This window comes from Polyodon spathula, chromosome 9, assembly GCF_017654505.1.
Source record: "Polyodon spathula isolate WHYD16114869_AA chromosome 9, ASM1765450v1, whole genome shotgun sequence".
Classification (NCBI taxonomy): domain Eukaryota; kingdom Metazoa; phylum Chordata; class Actinopteri; order Acipenseriformes; family Polyodontidae; genus Polyodon; species Polyodon spathula.
In genome coordinates, this window is record NC_054542.1 from 41,774,049 (window position 1) to 41,794,969 (window position 20,921).

At 38.7% G+C, this 20,921-nt stretch overlaps 1 protein-coding gene across 2 annotated transcripts in view; it reads right to left on the minus strand.

The window, feature by feature from the left end:
- LOC121320890 (ras GTPase-activating protein 3) overlaps positions 1–20,921 on the minus strand; it is a 70,249-nt gene that overhangs the window by 36,866 nt on the left and 12,462 nt on the right. The window contains exons 1-3 of one of the 2 annotated variants that reach the window (XM_041259652.1): positions 10,868–10,886; positions 10,623–10,740; positions 7,063–7,166 (exon numbers count right to left, since the gene is read on the minus strand). In XM_041259652.1, coding sequence (XP_041115586.1) covers positions 7,063–7,166; positions 10,623–10,699 — 181 coding nt within the window. In that variant the 5' untranslated portion in view covers positions 10,700–10,740; positions 10,868–10,886. Of the gene's footprint in view, positions 1–7,062; positions 7,167–10,622; positions 10,741–10,867; positions 10,887–20,921 lie in introns of those variants that run through there. The other variant, XM_041259651.1, reaches the window with a different exon arrangement.

Sequence of the window (20,921 nt, forward strand, 5' to 3'; positions counted from 1 at the left end):
CTGCTTCCTAACACAATTTGTCAAGGCACCGACTAGAGGGGAGGCATGCCTTGATTTAGTCTTTTCAAATAACGAAGATAGAATAACTAAAACAGAGGTCAGAGAACCACTGGCAAACTCAGACCACAACATGGTCTCATTTGAAGTGTTTTTTAAATCCCCAAAAGTAATGACTAAAGCTAAGGTTTACAATTTTAGAAAAGCAAACTATGAAGGTATGAAACAGAGACTAACAGAAGTAGATTGGAGTAAAATAGAGAAAACACCCACAGAAGAAGGATGGTTGTTCTTCAAAAATGTAGTACTAGAGGCGCAAAACAATTATATCCCTAAAGTAGACAAATCTAAATGTAAAACTAAATTGCCAAAATGGTTTAATAGATCAATTAAAAAAAATATTCAGCGAAAAAAGGCACTTTACAGAGCATTAAAAAAGGACCAAAAAGAAAGTACGCAGAAAGAGTACACAGAACTGCAAACGCAAGTCAAAAAGGAAGTTAGAAAGGCCAAGAGAGAAATAGAAATGAACATTGCTAAGGGAGCTAAAACCAATTCCAAAATGTTTTTCCAATATTACAACAGCAAGAGAACATTCAAAAGAGGAGATTAAATGTTTAAGAGATACAAATGGCAAAATCGTAGATGAAGAAAAAAAAAATAGCAAATATATTAAATGATTACTTTTCACAAGTTTTTACAAAGGAAGATACTGACAACATGCCCCACATGTCATCCAGTTCCTATCCAGTTTTAAATAACTTTAGCATAACTGAGGCAGAAGTGTTAAAGGGACTAGGAGCTCTTAAAATAAACAAATCCCCTGGGCCGGATGAGATCCTCCCAGTAGTACTCAAAGAAATGAAAGAAGTAATTTACAAACCGCTAACCAAGATCATGCAGCAGTCTCTTGACACAGGGGTGGTACCGACAGACTGGAAAATTGCAAACGTAATACCGATCCACAAAAAGGGAAACAAAACTGAACCAGGTAACTACAGACCAGTAAGCCTGACTTCTATTATATGCAAACTTATGGAAACTATAATAAGATCCAAAATGGAAAATTACCTATATGGTAACAGGGTCCTGGGAGACAGTCAACATGGTTTTAGGAAAGGGAGATCGTGTCTAACTAACTTGCTTGATTTTTTTGAGGATGCAACATCGATAATGGATAATTGCAAAGCATATGACATGGTTTATTTAGATTTCCAGAAAGCTTCTGACAAAGTCCTGCACAAAAGATTAATTCTCAAACTGAACGCAGTTGGGATTCAAGGAAACACATGTACATGGATTAGGGAGTGGTTAACATGTAGAAAACAGAAAGTACTGATTAGAGGAAAAACCTCAGAATGGAGTGTGGTAACCAGTGGTGTACCACAGGGATCAGTATTAGGTCCTCTGCTATTCCTAATCTACATTAATGATTTAGATTCTGGTATAGTAAGCAAACTTGTTAAATTTGCAGACGACACAAAAGTAGGAGGAGTGGCAAACACTGTTGCAGCAGCAAAGGTCATTCAAAATGATCTAGACAAGATTCAGAACTGGGCAGACACATGGCAAATGACATTTAATAGAGAAAAGTATAATGCACTGCACGCAGGAAATAAAAATGTACATTATAAATATCATATGGGAGATACTGAAATTGGAGAAGGAATCTATGAAAAAGACCTAGGAGTTTTTGTTGACTCAGAAATGTCTTCATCTAGACAATGTGGGGAAGCTATAAAAAAGGCTAACAAGATGCTCGGATACATTGTGAAAAGTGTTGAATTTAAATCAAGGGAAGTAATGTTAAAACTGTACAATGCACTAGTAAGACCTCATCTTGAATATTGTGTGCAGTTCTGGTCAACTCGCTATAAAAAAGATATTGCTGCTCTAGAAAGAGTGCAAAGAATTATTCCGGGCTTAAAAGGCATGTCATATGCAGACAGGCTAAAAGAATTGAATCTGTTCAGTCTTGAACAAAGAAGACTACGTGGCGACCTAATTCAAGCATTCAAAATTCTAAAAGGTATTGACAGTGTCGACCCAAGGGACTTTTTCAGCCTGAAAAAAGAAACAAGGACCAGGGGTCACAAATGGAGTTTAGAAAAAGGGGCATTCAGAACAGAAAATAGGAGACACTTTTTTACACAGAGAATTGTGAGGGTCTGGAATCAACTCCCCAGTAATGTTGTTGAAGCTGACACCCTGGGATCCTTCAAGAAGCTGCTTGATGAGATTTTGGGATCAATAAGCTACTAACAACCAAACGAGCAAGATGGGCCGAATGGCCTCCTCTCGATTGTAAACTTTCTTATGTTCTTATGACAGTTACCAGGGTTACATATTCCACAGTCATCATTGGAGCCACCTTTACAGGCCTTGCAAGGATGAACATCTGCACCCCTGATTGCAAGAGGTCACTCCAGGGCAGGGTGGAAAGAAGCACATGGGCTGACTCTGGAGTTTCCCTGAGGTTTCCCTGGTCTGTGGATAAAATATTTTCTATTCATCAAAAAAAATGGATGGATTCCCTGATGCTGTGAAAGCAAGATGGATTTGAACCCAGGGAATCTTCATTTCAAATACATTTATGAATTACCAATAACTATTATGTATTCAACGGCACTATTGTACACGTGAAGCCTGGCTCACTTGGCGACACCAATTAAGAAAGACTTTCCGATTGCCGTTCCTTTCTCTACACGGAATGAGTGAGGATTTGTGTGCAGTTAGCCTGCGGTGAAAAAGCTGGGAATCTGTTAAGAGAACAGGAATGAATTCATTGAGCTTCCGGAGGGTTAATGAGGAAGAGCAGTCAGGCCGTCAGCTTCACGAGCTTTAGTGAGGAAAACTGATCAGACAACAGATCTGGATGAAGTGAGAGAAAAGATGAGCACCCCGACAGAGCAGGCAGTTCAGTCACTGGAAATGGATCTGCCCGGGAACCATGGCATTAACTCAGGGAAATAAAAATGCCATCCCAACTCATTGACGGATTTTAGTGGTACGAAAGCACTACAGTATAAAATCTCAGCTGGACAAGTAAAGACAACTCAACCAGCATATTAAAATCAAGCAGATTCTGATACTCTCAATAACTCGTGCTAGCCAGATTACATCACAATTGGGGGCAAGGTTATTAAGAAGTAAAACCGCCAAGTGTGGCATACATTATAGTAAGCCTATTATATTGCTGTAACTGGGGATATGCAACCTTTGCAGGTGATAAAAAATATTCCTTACTGTACCTCAGTAGTACCCAGCTGATTAGGGTATATCCACACATTGTGGCTTATCTAGCATGGCAATCTAGAGGGCTGATCTTAATAAAACCACACAGTGTATAGATATTCCCCAAGGTAAGCAACTTTATACCAGCCCGGCACTTAAGTTATAAGTAGGCAGAAATCATCAAAATCTCAAATTAGGTTAATTACTGTAGATGAATGTATACGATTTTTTATATATAATATTTATAATATATATATTATAACATTATATATATATATATATATATATATATATATATATATATATATATATATATATATATATATATATATATATTATATATATATTATACATGCCATGTAGTATGCCATGTAGTAATCAGGCCTGTTCTTTAAAGCAGGGTTACTGTAAAACAAAGAACTATATAAAACCAATGGCTTATCAGCATCTCTTCAGCAGATCATTCATTCATTCATTCACTCATTCACCGAGTCGTTTATCTAACCTTGGGTCTGGTATGGAGATTCAAACCCACAAATGCCAGATAGGGGTGGGGGGCATCAGATAGTGTACTGCATCTGAACTCAGCTGAACAGGCAGGGTTCATACAAGGTATAAACATCCTAAATTTAACAATAAGAAGAGATTTAACAAGTTCAGAGTAGTAATAAAAAACTAATGTAATATGCCAAGCTTCCTGTTTTTCTTGAGCTTTTTTTTCACATCCTGAACCATCTGAACATATCTAAAATGATGCCAGGAAGAGGCCCTACTCAAACAACACTCCTCTCCTGGGCTGAAGTCATCACAGCAGTGTTGACATTGCGCTGGCTGACCTGCAGTAAGGCGGCAGCACTAGTTTGGCCACGTTCATATTTGAATGAGCTGTACTTCCAGTTTCTTGTTTCGTATTTGTAGGCCGAGGCAGCATGCCAAGGTTACTTATTATATTCTTTGTTACTGTCAGCGTTGTCTTTACATTATAAAACACTGAATTCGCTTTTCCTTTACTGGATCATAATACTGAATGATTGGAGTCATTAGGACCTCTGCCAATTAACCAAGAATAAAAAGTCAATCCATCTGAATGAAGCCGACCGAATGGAATGCATTTAGGTGCCAGGGCTGGGGCACAGAGTCCCTCTGTCTGTACAGCAAGTCCAGTTCTTTGTGGTAAATGGGTTTAGGAGGGAGAGGGTAACTGGTAAACACCACATACAGTAACATGCACAAGCACTGTGTAAATGATCCTCAGACCCTGTTATCAATCCAAACATACAAGCCCACAAAATCCTGTTGTGACTGAGCAAAAATATCACCGGCTCGTATTACCACAGTTACTTATCAAAGCAGCTCAGCAAGCCAAAGGTTTCATTTCATTTTTTTTTTTTTTTTATATCTGAATTCAGCTGGTTACTCTATTTATATGCAATACAGCATTACCATTCTCCAACAATTTATAACCGAGGGGATGAAAAGTGGATTTTCAGTAAATGTACTCACTTGAAAATAAATATACCTTTCCTTTTTGTTTTATTAGAATAATATCTGCACCAACGAAAACCGAAAAAAAAATGACTGCCAGTCTATCACTGCATTTCAGCAATGTGCTCTAGTGCCAGTGAACTTTAAACTCATTAAACTGTAATGATGCAATCGTTACAAAGATCATTGCTAATGTGCCGGCATCAAGAACAGCGTTTCGTGCCAAAAACCCTTTGTGAAACATTCCCACTGCTCCGTTTTAGAGTTGTCCAGCAAATTATCTCCGGTTCGCCACACTAAATGGAATTCTTCAGTCTGCAGCTGTGAATATTTTACAGATGACACCTTCTCGCCTGTTTTACTCTTACAACATCACGACAGGGACCTCTCTGCTCTTCAGAATTCTCCATGATTAAAAACCTTTTCACGTGTAGATCCTGCAGAATGGCTCAGATGCAGCCTTCAGAAATGTGAATTGGTGATTGGGGTTGAGTAATGGGCTGTTGAAGGACTTTAAATCCCATGCCTCATTTCAATAAATCTCAATGCTTTTGATATACTGTACAGTAGGAACCAACCACACTTCATTGGACATTTAGCTTGTGGTTTGGATTCCTGGGTGCTCAGAATCATGGGGAAACAAAATGATAAACACAATATACAGTACCACATTCCTCAAAATTTAAGACACTTTTTAAACCAATTTTTACTTCTCAAAAAATGGCCTGTGCCTTAAATTCCAATTCTAGTGATTTGTGTATTTAAAAAAGCAACAAAATAAGTGACTGCCTGAGTACAGAAACAGGAACATGACTGACTGCCCGAGAAAACACGAACAAAAACGTAACTGCCATTTTCAAAGAAGAGGGAGTCATTGTCTGGGAGATGTAATAAAGAGGACTCCTCCAACTAAGGAGAGATTCGTAGTTGTTACAGGCATGTTCATTTACCAATATACAATATGCTTTACCACTATGACTAATAGACGTGTTGGTAGCATTTCATTGCAAAAAATTGAGTATTCCTTGGTATAAATGGCTCTTATATGCGATATCATTGTCAAAGCATCTTTATCTGATGTTTTATTTTTTCCTCAAATTGAGGGTGGGAAATGTGGGTGCCACTTGAAATTCGCAGGAATATGGTATATTCTGAATGTAAAGCAGTTTTCGTTCTATTGTGTTACAGAATGTGTTCTTTATTTCCATACGTGCAATTTCACAGCACTACACAGATGTTAACAAATGTCACAAGGCAACCTAGGAATTCATCAAGCACGTCGGAAGACACTCATGTCCACAACGCTGGAAATTCAAAATTCCGGCCCTAGCAAGAAGAAACCGTATAATCACCATGTCCCACATCCACTGTATGCACATTAACGTAAAGAAATTAAAGATGCATGCACTGCACATCTTTATATATCCTGAGATATTACAGTGTTAATAACCTACTTTGAATACTACTCCTTAGTAAAAAAAAAAAAAAAAAAAGTTGGACCGACAAAAAAAAGCCTTCCTAGAACCTGAGATTATGATCCACTATATAACTTGTGTTACAAATGGTGATGTCACAATTGGATTAGCGGTTCTCTGGTCTCTAGCTGAATGCAATACTCTAATGTGTGAATTACAGAGAGATTTACTGAAGTACCTACAAAGTTCACAGTTCCCCTGCATATTTAAAAGACCATTGGTTGAAGCATCTATAATGCTACTGAAAACAGAACTTTCCTGTTAGTATGATCATTACAATAGGGTTGATTCTTTACTCTGTACCCAGACTATGGGTAAAAAAAAAGAGCTCTCAGTTTCATGTTTTTTTAAGACTATGCTGCATGTGCAGGTGCATAGGAAATGCATGTGGTTTACAGCTGGCACACAAAACAGTTACACAATCCCCACAGAAAGCAGTCTGTACTTCATACAGAAACGAGTGTGGAGAGTTCTAGCGTTGAATTCCAGATTCAGAACTTCATCCAAGGAAAGTGATTTTTTGAATTCAGAAGTTTATTTATTTATGTTTAAACATATGTTCGTTGTCACACTTTAATCATGAAGTGCTTTGCTTATTTTACCCTAGGTGTTCTTATCGACTATTCCGAAATCCTCATTCACGGAATAACGTGCCCCCATTTGCCTCATAATGCCATTAGGACTAGCAATAGTATTCTCATTATTACGCAGAACACAAATAGTGCTTATAATCTCCCGACTGCAGCGTTACAAAGGGGGATCGCTGTAACTACAGTACTTTATAAACGTTCATGTTCTTTAAGGGTAAGCCCCATTGACGCAACAAACCGGTGCGCTGGTAACTCCTGTAATAAAAGACAAGAGTACTCACCGATGATCGAGTCCCTTCTGAAGACATCCCTATCGAAGATGTAAAAGGACAGGTGGCGAAAACTCCTGGGGATTTCACAGTAAAAGTCTTCCCCATAAAAGGGGCTGCAAGAAAAAGACAGAAAGAAACATAAGCTGGTCATGTTTTATACTGGGTCCACCGTAACTGCATGCAGAGCTTTCAAACAGGGGACTGTCAGCATGTATCAATCGTATAATGGAAGAAAAACATTCTGTTTGAATTTCAGAACACAGCGAGTTGCAACATCGTTCACATGTTGCCTTAGTGAGCTCAGGCTTAGGGGTTCAGTTCTACAAGCAGGCAATGAGAAATGAAGGGAAGATCTGTTTTGTTTTGTTTTTTGTTTTTGCATCACTTGCTCTTTTGTTTTTGGTAAAGGAGAACCTTCTTTTTCATGTGCTTTGTTGTGGAAAACCCCATTGTGAGTCCCTACTGTTAACAAAGGCTTCCCTTGGTTCCCCTCATCTCATTTAAAAATAAAACAAACAGACTTCTATTATACTGCCAATATAGCAGTGAATGGGAGCTTGGTATTATAGTGATACAGATCTGTGCCAAGCTGTGGTGCTGTGGAATGACGCTCCGCCAGCACACAGCTAATTGAGTAAGAACAATACAAGTTCCACTCCAAAGTAAAGGTTTAGACTTCCCTTGTTTCACATGTACATTAGGTGAAATAACCCTTATACCGGTCCTAGCCAAGTGTTACATACGGCACACAGTGCTACACACGGCACACATGTATCTGTTGCGTGGTCACAGCGCCCCACCCCCACATTTTATTACAGTAGTGCCAAAACAAAAATCCATTCATACACACATATACCTTTGTAAGGGTTATGATTACAGTTGTACATCAGTATATGTTGACAGTTACAAAAGCATGATTCATTTATAATTATTTAATTTTTTTTTAACTTCAAGAATAATGAAATCAAATCAGCTGATCCAATTCAAAATTAATATTTTTTTCTCATGCAGTAAAATGACTCCGTATTGACAATCGGGTGACATCACCTCAAGTAAGCAGCCAGCACCCTGCATTCTCTGGAAAGATCAGTTAATAGCTTTGCTGCAGGTAGGTGAATAATGCAAGTTAAATACAAAACATTGAAATTGTTTAGATACAAGCTTGTGACATACAGAAAATAATTGGTGTCTGATGCAAATTAGGAACTGCTATCTACTGTGAAGCAGCGTTTCCCTGTGGCATTTGTAGCAATACACTGACCTTTTATTGTAGAAAAACATTTGTACAATCATTATGCAGAGAGAGAGAGAGAGAGAGAGGAGAGCATGAGAAAAAGAAAGAAGAGAAAGAAAGAAGAGAGAGAGTGTGCAAGAGGGAGAGAGGGAGGGAGACACATGCAAAACTTGCAGATTGGAGTACAGATAAACACCTGGAAACACTAATCTGTAATACTAGCACACTGAAAGTATACAAGGAGGAAAAACAAAACATGTGTAATCAAAACATAAACAATATGCAAAAAGGAGTAAAATCTCCATTTCAAATAAAATAATGAAGTTGGTCGTTATATTTTTCTCTTGGTAAGCCTAAAATGTCCGTACTATTCTTTCCGCTGAACTTCCACCTCTGTGTAATTTGCCTATATCTCCCCTATCCATATAATGGGCGAGTAAGTACAACTGGACATGATGCAGCTATAAACAACAGGAAACCCTTTAACCTTGGAAGCAGCTGAAACAAAGACACCTTTCAATCTGACCAGTCATTCAAAACAGGGCCCTTTGTGTACCGAGGTATGAAAATCAAAAACCTAACATTGCATGCAAGTCTCAATCAATACATTAGATCAATACAGGTGCTAATTGTGTCCTTTTCAGGTTACTGCAGGGTGGTAAGTCAGTGTTTTTAATTGTGACGTTTATTTGCGGTCAGGATAACAAACACCATGTCACTGCTCACAACCAGCGGACACAACTACAGCGAAACGCATCAGCAATCAGAAAGCTGCGCATTGGGAATGGGTGCCGGACGGATAAAAGCTTAACATGATAAATCATGTGTCACTCAAATTCCTGTGCTGTCTGTAATCAGACTGGAAGGTTGCAGCGCACAGATGCACCGATTCAGAACTTTAACCACTGGGCAGAGGTTGTTGGGTTCGAATTGCTGCCATTTAAAAATTTTCGGAGATGTGTGTAGAAGGTAACCCCTCAGCTGTTGGCAGATGAAGTGACTTACTGAGGTGGTATATAGAACACAAGGTTTAACATCCAACAAAAGGAAATTTAAAAAAATATATACAGTGAAAACTGGGTACAAACTAATCACGCATTTTCAAGGAGCCTCTTCTATTTACTTTGTCTGTATTTGTCTGGGTTTACTGGCTGATATTTACCCTATGACCAGCTGTCATCTATTTCTGATATCCCCAGCATGAATCCTGTTGGCTGTTTCTGATAATTGAAATAAACAAGGGTGGAACTACATGCTGCCACTTTGTCAATCAATAAAAAAAAAAAAAACAACATGTGAACATCTCTTAACAGTCCTTGCGAGCATATTACATTTCAGTATTACATTAATAGTGACAGTACTGTATATTGATCTGTCACCTTTTGGGTCAACTGATTTAAACCCACGTTTTCTGTATAATGAACAGAATTGTCACTTGGTTCTGGACAGACAAGCCAAACAGACAGAGATTAAGGACTTCACAAACAATCATTACCATGACAGAGAAGTGAAAAGCCCCCTTGAAAGGACTATTTGGCGTCTACCGTTTTCCTCTATAGTTATTAAGCCAAAAGGGGCTTTGCTACAAACAAGCACCAACACTAGAACAAGCTGAGCTCAGTTTTCCAAACCCTTTACAAAAACGATACTATTTCCCCAGGCTATCTCCTGTATTCATCCCTTAATATAACATGCAACTCCCGTAGCTATTCTTGAAAGCCAAAGACTTCCTGGATGAATAGGAAGGAAACCCACTAATGAAAACCCTTTTGTGTGCTACACTATTTAGCCAAGTCTGTTCACACTGGCAGAGCTTATTACCATGGCGGAGGGATGCATCTTTTCATTGCTCCACTTCCAGGAAGGCACCCCCATGACTGCCACTTCTATGGGGCACACAACAAATTGCAGCCCCCTGCAATGGTGTTTTTTTTTTTTTTGGCAACGTTCGGGTTTTTGAAAATGCCAGCATGGGAATGAGAACTGGGAGGCAAGGGGAGCAAGCATAAGACATGGTTGTATTCAACAATGAAAACATTACCAAATTTTAAATGAATCTTTACACATGTGGAAAACTGACGTTATGAGGAAATAATACGAGGTGGTTGATATAGGGAATAGGGGTCCAGAACAGCTCAGGGAAATAATTCACTGAACGACATGTTCCGTTCCACTCCTGCTGAGCAGCTAGAGAGCAGATTTCATCAGTTATCAGAGTGAGAGGAAAAATTCTCGCTCTGAGCCACCCAGTTACTTAACGCACCCAATAATAATAATAATAATACTACTAATAATAATAATAATACTAATAATAATAAATAATTAATAATTTTACCATAATGACTTTTCTACTATTTTGGTCCTGAACACCTCTTCTTGGTCCAGGTTCACTGTGCAGTAGCAGTCCCTCATCTTGTTGGGCCCTGGGTATGGAGGTAGGTTCTTCGCTTCTCCTAAAAAGAAGGGAGGGAAAAAAAGAAGGGAACTTGAATAACCCTTTGAACCAATGCAGAATCACTTTCAATATTTCAAAACGTATTGCTGCTATGTGAATTAAAAGGGAGGAGAATAGATAATTACCATAAAACAGCTGTGTCTTGTATGCTGGTAAACTAAAATGCAGTGAACACTCACAGGTTTGCACTACAGGCCATCGCTTGGAACCACAAGCCTTTTATATGTCCTGATTAAATATTTGTAAACCGTACTGTACTGCAGTTCATCCCCAGTAATGACTGAAAGGTGCTGAATGTGCCGGGGAGCACCGCACTGATAAGAAACAATGACAGCCTATTTGAGGGTCTGAGAGAAGAGACAGAGAGAGATGAATGGGAGCTGGTGACAGGAACAAGTGCAGCCTTTCATATCTGACATCCACGGTTCAGTACAGGCCAGGCTCGGCAGACAAACGCTTCATTCACACATTGATTAGTCAGTGACTTCTGAACTGACAAAGTCACTTTGCCTCCAAAGGGAAAATAAACTTTCTCTATTTAATCCCAGTTGAAAAGAATCTGAATGGCCAATACTAAAGGCATTCACTTTTTATAACGAGCAGCCCATTGTGAGGAAGTCGACTTGGACAGGATATAATGCTAAAAGCCAGGGCTCTTCATGTCATACATCTTTAATATAAAAGAACAAAGTCCCACATTTTAAGTGCACAGACGGCGAAATAATGTTGAACGAGGCCTTCACAATAATTTGTCATGAACCAGTATGCCTTTAGGTTGTATCGTTTTAATAAGAATTCCATACAGGTATGAAATTGTGTGTTAGTTCATACAGAATAGCTGAATTACAGTACAGACAGCCATGAAGGCTACATGACGCTAGTCAGTTCTACTGTACTGTACATAAAACTGCTTAGCATACCTAGTACAGCATACTAGCCACAGTTTATGCAGCAGAATTAAACTTGTGAAAAAATAGCACCCTAGCTTTAAGGAAATATGTACAGTATGGTAGCATACAGTACATAAAATACATAAGTCAACCAACAGTTACACAGCCTAGGAAATAATATTCACTGGTCCACTTTCCTCAACATGAAATGCTCTAATGTAGTCACAAGGGCCACACTATGTATACAGGATGTCTTAATTCTAGTGTAGCCCTTAATCTAAAGCTTCCCTGGGCTGCACTCTACACATAAAGGGTATATGATCCCATGGCAATTGAATGGGTGCTATAAAATGGCAAGGAAGTTTTTGTTATCCAAGTGCTCAGTGGTTCCTCTAGCGGTGCTTGACTCGATTCTTCTATACACACAGGTATATACTGTTTGGATAACAGGCAGTTAAAGAAACAAACACTATATATATAAAATAGCACCAGACGAAAAGAAAAGTATTGTTCTGGTAACAAAGACGACGAAGCAGTGCTCTGCCACCTAATAACGAATGCAAGGCTTCGCACTGCACAAGTGCACAGCATCCTTTGGATTACAGCGCCGGTAGCAACGCCTTCTTGAGGCACGTTGTTCAACTACCCAATGGACTGCAGTCAGTGTGGCAGCCTTTCAGAGGTCTATATCTATAGAGTACTACTGCAGATGTTTTGCAATAGATTGCTGTTGAGCGATTGGCTTGTCAACACGCTTATAAGAGTTTATCACCATAAACTTGCACTGTAGTTTTCCCATTCCTTTCCCATTAATATACTATACATTTGCCAAAGTAGTTTACCCTAGTTTGCCATGTTTGTTGTAGACTAGTTGAAAAGGGGGTTATTCTCATTACTTATGGAGCATGTTTTCAGCCCATCACCATCTACAGTTCAACACAGCTCACCAGTGCTCAAAAAGGTTTAGGCCTGCATCAGCCCACTCCAGTATTTAGCTGCTATATCATGTTTTGAGGCGCTTTACACATCTGGCTACAAGGAGCTGGATAAGACATCACAGAAGCTAAATTAAAAGTCAAACCCCTTTTAAAATAATGAAGCTGCCACAGAGATTGGCAGTTTTATTAAAATGATACAACACTCAGTAAAGCATTGTAAATATTAAAGAGCGTAAAGGACTGAAGTGCACAGTCAATATGACGAGGGCGGGAACCACCAGCACCAAAGAAAACCAACAATGTATACTTCACTTTCAAAAAAAGAAATTGCAATTTCACAATTAACATTTTAAAACCATGCTTAATATTCAGCCCTCTTTGCCTTGCAGTTTTAAGTGTCCAGCCTCTCTTGCCATCCACACGAGTCTGATGTCAATTCTCGGCCTGCAGCGCTAGTAAAACCTGTCTTCTGAATTAAGTGTGCATTAGCTGCATTTTCTCAGCAGTCTTTGGATCTCAAGGTGAACAGGATTAGGCGGGTGTTTCAAACAACAACATATACAAACACACACTGTTTCTGTAAACAACGACCCTTTGTTTATGTAAATATTTCCTTTCAAAAGAAGACAGCAGAAACCTCTTGCTGTTTATGCCTCTTGCAGCAGCTATCACTGACACAGCGCAAAACCAAAGAAAACAAATATGGTAATGAAACACCAGTAAAAAAAAATATCCTTTTGGAGCCACGAAGCACAATATTTATAGTTCCAAAATAAATAAGAAAAGACTTACTGCAGTTTGTCAATTTAACCCTTTAAAATCATAACTGTGGTAATTTAGTACTAGAAGTTATTGAATGAGCTTAGCCTTTGCTTGGTATAATAACTATTAACCTTTCTGACCCCTTTCACTGTTTGGCTTTTCAATTTTGACTCTGGGGTAGCCACTCCTATATGTTACAGGAGGGACCCCACCAGGATCATGTAAATTGCAACCGCTGTCTTTTCTACGTATTTATCTTGTATTCCTGTTTTAATGAGTGTTTTTGTTTTCGGTTATCTGTTTTTGCCCCGTTTCTTTTTTACTACTAATTTTATAATGTTATTCCTTAGCACCTTTACCTACCAGGATCCCGTTGTAAAATGAGATGTAGGGCCCATAACTTAAGTCTTCTATCCTGATTAAATACACTTGAAATCTTGCTAAATAATGCTTAAAAAACACTATTTTCTGTATTGGGTGGGGAAATACAAATGCATACTGACATTTTTGTTCTCCTTGTTCACTGTTGTTTTAGGTTTGTGAAATTGTTTCGGAACAGCCTGACTCATTGATTCTCCTGTGCAGAGAAGCTGCCAACTATTCCCTGTCAGTTTTCCAGAGGAATTACAATAGGAAGAACACACAGCTGGACACTGAGGCCCAAAACACAGCATTTGGAAACTGTGACTGTAGCCGGACAGCCATTGGGAATCACTGCACAAACCCAGGCCACTGAAACAGAGCGCCCATGTGAACTGTGGGGCCTGCTGTCTCAAGCAGTCATATTTTCACTGCAGAGCAATGAAACTAGATTGACACATCTACAGTATAGGCACTCAATCCCTTAGAACAGTTTAAAAGCACAGCAAAGTGAAAGAATGGTAAGGTAAGCATGGTAAAGGATAGCACTGTATGGTAAATAATATTAATAAACCTGACAAAACAGGGTAAACTATAGTAAATGCATAGTGTAACCATGGGAAATGCACAACACTGCAGTGCGAAATACAGTGGTAAACTCCTATAAAGGATGAAACTAATTTGTTTACTCTTGAATTATTGCAATGTCATTACCCACAATGGATAATTGTGCCAATCCAAACCATCCCTCAAGTTCCAGATGTTTTACGAATAGCAGCACAAGCTGGCTTCAGTATCATACCCATTCATCACAGGTACAGTTCAACGATGGAACACACAGGGCAGAAGCAAACACTAGCCCACTGTAGAGAAACTGAATCGGAACAAATGGCAGATATTTCTCCTGACAGACTCAAACACCACTGCCGCTAGGATCCTGGCACTGAGGATCTTCAAACAAAGCAGTTCTTGGATATGTGTCATTTGTATTTAAGCAGTGTTTCATGCTTCCTCCAGTCTGAATTGAAGAAACAAAAGCGCTCCACGTGGAGTGCTATACTCCTATACTCCCCCAATACTCTGGGGATCGCAGGTTCGAGTCCAGGCTATGTTACAGCCGACCATGACTGGGAGTTCGTAGGGGGTGGTGAACAATTGGCCTAGCGCTGCCCGGGTAGGGAGGGCTTAGGTCAGCAGGGGAATCCATGGCTCACCGCGCATCAGGGAGTCCCCTGGGGACACCGACTGTCCCGCGGACGGTCAAGACGTCACCTCGGCGGTCTAGACACGATATCCTATAGGTCTGGTGGCATCGCTGTGGATCCGCAGCGTGTAAAATGATGAATTGGCAGGAGCAGGTTTTGGAGAACGCGCGCTCCAGCCCCCGTTCCCGGTCGCCGGGGGGGGGGGGGGGGGGGGGGGGGGGGGAGACAACTAAATTTATTACTAAATTTAAAAAAAAAAAAAAAAAAACACACACACACACACAACACAGAACTAGCTGACACTCCATGTGCTTTACTGACCTGCTTAAAAGTGTTTTAATAGGGTTCTTGATTTTGGTTACAGTTTAACTGAGACTGTGGCAAGTTCTAGATTAGTTTGTCAATGCTGTGACATCATAGGTGGAAACAGACAAAGGCCAGCTAAAGAGATGACCATATTTGTGAGTGATTGTATAAAAATAAACAAATACACACATTCTACAGTACATTTCTGTCATGTTCCGTTCCTCATTTGTACTAAGCTAGGAAATGACTATGGTGCTAAACACAACCTTTACCAGGCATACAACATCATCTCATGACTCAGCGTCATTATAAAATAAAAAATGTCTTGGGAATGCATCTTACTGAAACCAGTTTAACACTGAATTTTCATTTGAATCTGTTTGGAGATGAATGTGTAACCACCTCAGTCATACTGTACTTCTGTGTTATTCTTAAAGAATGCTGCACACACAGAATGAACTGCCAACAAATCTTCCTTCCAGTTGTTCTGTGGGGAATAAAACAGACTTGTTCTAAAAGGCGTCAATTTATGCCAAATCAACCAATTTTGCTAATCGATGCAAACTGTAAAATGTGCAGCACAGTCGTCTCCGTGTATAGGAACACCTCTAAGAACACCGGCTTCGGGAACACCCTTGCGGCGAAAAACGATTTTCACATTGTAAATGCACCGGCTAAAAGGAACAGGAACTTTACTAAAAAGAACACTTTTGGCACCGATAGCGATTCGTTTCTGTTTTGTAACCTGATAATTCATCAAAATAAAACTCAAATTCAACCGGTTTATTGTAATATTTTCAAAACTGACTTAAAAGCGAGTGTTATCTAACCTGCTGCTTAATTTTTAACGCGTGTATGGGGGCTGTGTTAACAACCATTGTAATAAAATGAATTCTCATGATTACTGTTACAGCCGCTGCAGCATTTTTACCGCATGTGGGGTGCTTTGTTAATTTAGTCTGTCAATTTATTATCATACGCTTGATTATTGCTTTTCTCTTGTTCCGTTTCTTTCATATGGTGATGCACCTGCATCATGTCATAAGTAGTAGTGTTTATTGAGTCATATCGCGATTGGCTTTGGCTTATTGAGTGTTTCGGTTTCGGATTCGGCTCGAAAACTTACTTTGAGCAGGGTTCGGATTCGGCAGAATCCTATATCGGCCCAGACGCACATCCATTTAATTTTTAATACACCCTTCCAATGTGTGAAGTTATTTTTTAAATACAAAAGACACAAATCCGGTATTGAAAGTAACTGTTGTGTTTAGTAACAGATATTCAAGAACAAGAACACGCTTGCTGAGCTGTCTCAGCTCTCAACTCTCTAAATTGCTGGGGGTGAGCGCACTAAACAGGTCACACAGCTGCTGAATGTAAACACACTACCCCCGGTAGGCAACAGCACACTCACATCGCAGTTTTCATCGGGTAAAGTCAGGCAGTAAACCTGTAATATATAGTGACGACAAACTGTTGTGGAGTAGACTTTCGCGCTTTGACATATATTATATATATATATATATATATATATATATATATATATATATATATATATATATATATATATATATATATATATATATAAATATATATATATATATCTATTAGATATATATATTACATCGAATAAAATATTTTTCTTATTGTTTGTTTATTTAGTAGCTTATTAGATAGGCGTTACACACACATTGCATTTAAATCAACGTGGGTTTTATTTCCCAGGGAGATTCAAGTCACTCACGGTAACTTTTTCCTCATAGCGCTCAGATCAGTTGACATAAAACTGGTTCGCCTCAGTGAAGCGGGACCCCATCCAGCTGAACTCTCACCTCCAGGGTTTGGTAGATACGGCCAAAAGTTTTGCATCATCTAGAATTAGGGTTGAGTCGTAATTATTATTTATTATTATTATTATTATTATTATTATTATTATTATTTATTATTATTATTATTATTATTATTTTCTTTTATCATAACCAAAAAAGAAAGGATTGCAGATGCGAGAGCCTTTGCTTAATAATAGGTATGAAGTGATATTTAAATGCGATTTGTAATTATGTTTAATGTTTACTTTCAACAACCACTACATATTGTTCACATTTCTTAGTAACTTATCAAGATGGAGGAATATTTGGTTGTGCCACAGGGGTCAACGTTAGCCGAGTTTCTATTGTTAATGTTTTTCAATCACATAACTAAACATAGCCAGATATTTTAAAGATGTTTACGAACTTATACAACACGATTCCGGTCATATAAAACCACAATTTATATAAACTAGAGTGCGCGTAACACCCAAAAAATATATATCGTTTGGGTTCACAGGTACTGGCATTCATCTCATGTACAATCGACCATTTATTTGCAGGCTGGGTATTGTTTAATTGCATTGCATGCAACTGGGTCCATTTTTAATGCATTGTTTTCTATGATTATATGATTTGGTTCAATGTAAATCGTCTAAATGCATAATTCGCTTAATTTCATTAAACTGTGTGGTCCCGAAGTCGGTTGTACAATGCATTTTGTTTCGGCTAACTGTCTAATGCAATCACGTGTTCTCTCAACGTGCTGTTGTTGTTATTCTCGTACGTATTTGAACGGTTTGGCGGCGTGGAAAAAAATATGAAAATGGCAAAGTGAACCTATAACACTTAGGCCAGATACTGTGCAGACGTCTATAAGGCCTTTATTTCCCTAAGTTGTAGTCACAGTATCTACAGTAAGGTACTGTACACATCCATTTTTTCATTTCCTGCGTTGCCAGAGCATACAGTAGCACTGTAACGTACCTGTATTTCATTGCTGTTTCTTTTTTTCTGAAGGTGTGTACAGTAGGCTACTTTAAATAAAAAATACTGTACTGTATACAAGCCTTCATGAAGACAAGTGGTTTTCAGTCTTTCAGTCTCGTTTTTCCCCCAGTATATATAGGCTAGCCTAGTGTAGTTTGCAATCACTTTTTGTCAGCTTAATCGGTGGAGTTTTTTCCAAGTTGTAGGATCTGTACTTTAAATTGAATGCCAGCTGTAGTACATTATTATTATTATTCCGTATTTCTCAAAACTGTACTGTTAAACCCCTCTATGTCATCAAACGTTTAATTTCTGCAAAAGTTACTTATGGCCTGGAGTTACTGCAATCCCCGTCCCCATTTGGCAGGGTTTAGGACCCAGGGGAGCCCTGTGGCAGGCATACATTCAGTGCGTGAGGTAAGCCAATATACTTGACCATCTAGGATAGCTTCGCGTGCGATATGCCCTCCAGGTAAATAAATATTGATGTAAATTTCACAACAACATTCTCACAAAATCCTAACCGACGCTGGCATACTTTCTGTAAACTATGCGGGACTGATTTTAACAGTGGGACAGGGGCAACGTGTTTGTGGTAGGCCCTTGAGATCACAAAAAAGCCAGTGACGCTCAGAAAACCAGCGCTTCGATAACATCTTTCATTACCAAAGGAAAAACGGAGATCAAGAAAGTTACATATGCAGAGACCTTTACATGCTGTGACTAGTTCAGCAAATCTGTAGTAGTGATGTTACCAGACTCACACATTGCAAAACATTCTGCAGGGAAGTATAAAAGTCACACACATATTGAAAAAATATGCTACTACAATTTCAGCATCAACATTGTTTTAGAAATTCAGGATGATTGATAACGTGTTTATATACAGTAGTAGTGTGTTCATTTAAAATATAAGGCAGTTGACAATGAAAAGTTACTGACAGTGTGCTACTGATCCGCCACATACAGTGTAGTGAATAACGTTGCAATAGCACGCTGCGGTGTATTTTGGTTTTGTTATTTTCACGACGGTCATATAGAATTTTTTTTTTTGTTAGGTGCCATACATAGCTTGTCATTTTGATGACAAGGTCAATGTGCAGTACCAAACTCAGCCTGTAGACTTGTGTGATGGAAGTAGCAACACCAACTGTGTATGCTTTGCTGTCGTCAAAATCAACTACAGTGGACCTGTTTACAAAGTATTGGCAAAATCAGCCTCCTATAACTACAGTACAATAAGAACCAAATTTTTCATTCACAGCCTATTTGCATCAACCTACAGGCTATTCTTCATTCAAACCGCTTTTCTCGTTTTATTAGTCAAATCTCTTCCCAGCGCATTATCACTTCAGTTATTTGTCACACTTCATGAATGGCTATCACTGTACTGCATCCAGCTTCTAAAAATAGAAGACATCAGACCCGCTCAACCTGAATTTCCATCAGTTTCGACACCAAAAAAGAGCATTAATAAAAATCTTCTGTTCCACCTTCTGAAGTGCAAAAGGAGAGTTTGGTCAAGGGCACACACCCAAGTCACTGCTAAATACCTAAAGCTAGACCGACAGCAGTTCTTCTGTGCCAGGGAGTCAGGCAGCTGAGAATAGAAGCTGAGGCAGGGTCATCTACCCACACAGAGAAACTGCTTTATTTTTATATTTCTGTTTTTGTTGTTGTTGTTACACAAAATCATGATTTCTCATATATTCCTACTTCTCTTTTTGCCACTGGCATTATATTATAAAACACCACACAATTCAGTGCAATTGTCAGTCTGCAGGCATACTTAAAACAAAATAGCAAAACAGCAAAAATAAATACGGTCTGTACAACACCCCAAAAAAGTACTCCATGAAAGCGGAGGTTTATTGTTTTGCTCAACGTACCCTAAATTTAAGTTGTAAAGCAAGCTGTAATAAACAAACAAACAAACAAGTAAACTGCAAAGTATACCACAGCAGAAGCACACAAAGTATTTTCAAACTTTATACTTTATTTTTTTAAAAAGCATGTAAAACCTAAATTTGTGCTTGCTGCTTTTAAGAAAAGATTTCTTGAATACTCAGTTAATCGCCTCTAACAAAATATCTGGCCTGTCCATTGCATTTTGCACAAATAAACACTTGATGCCATTCAAGAAGCTTAAGAATAGCTTGCCTACAACAGTTAGTTCCTTCTCTGAAGTTTGCAGTCCGATTTGCTTGTAACTACTTGAAATGCAAAGCCTGTTCCTAAAACACTAAAAACAAAGACCCTTTCGCTGTATGGAAAAGACTGCTTCATTGAACAAGTATGTGCTCGGAGTCTGAAGCCTAGAACCACTAGCATTACCCATCAGGGGCAGTACATTGAACACTGCATGGCTACTCCACAGAACACAGCGAATGACTACAATTAGTAGGATTAACTCCCACATAAAGACACAGTTAGTGTACGCACTGTCTGAAAGAGAACCGCTGGAAGTAATCCCATTACAATAATCCTGTGGTGTACAGCTATGCCCACAAGTTTTGGATCACCTAGAATTTTAGGATTGAGACAGACTAAAACATTTTTTAAAAACCATACGAAGATAACTTAGATATTTTACTTAACATCATGTAATCAAAGAAACTAATATATGATATAGCAGAAGTCTACCGGAATCCATAGTAGTAGTACAGTATTTCATGTTAGATATCAAAATGTCGGATGTTTATATTGTCAGTTTTTCGTTAAGTGGATGCAATTCAATATGTTAACGTAACATTATTCAGCAGGTTTCATTTGTCTTTATGAAGCAAAATTAGTAAATTCTTTCGGGTGGTGCAAAACTGTTGGCCAGTAAATTCAAAAGGCACAACTGCATGGCCCAGCCACAGGATATAGGATATACATTCATACATGTTTCAGTAATCATTTATTGAGATGACATGAC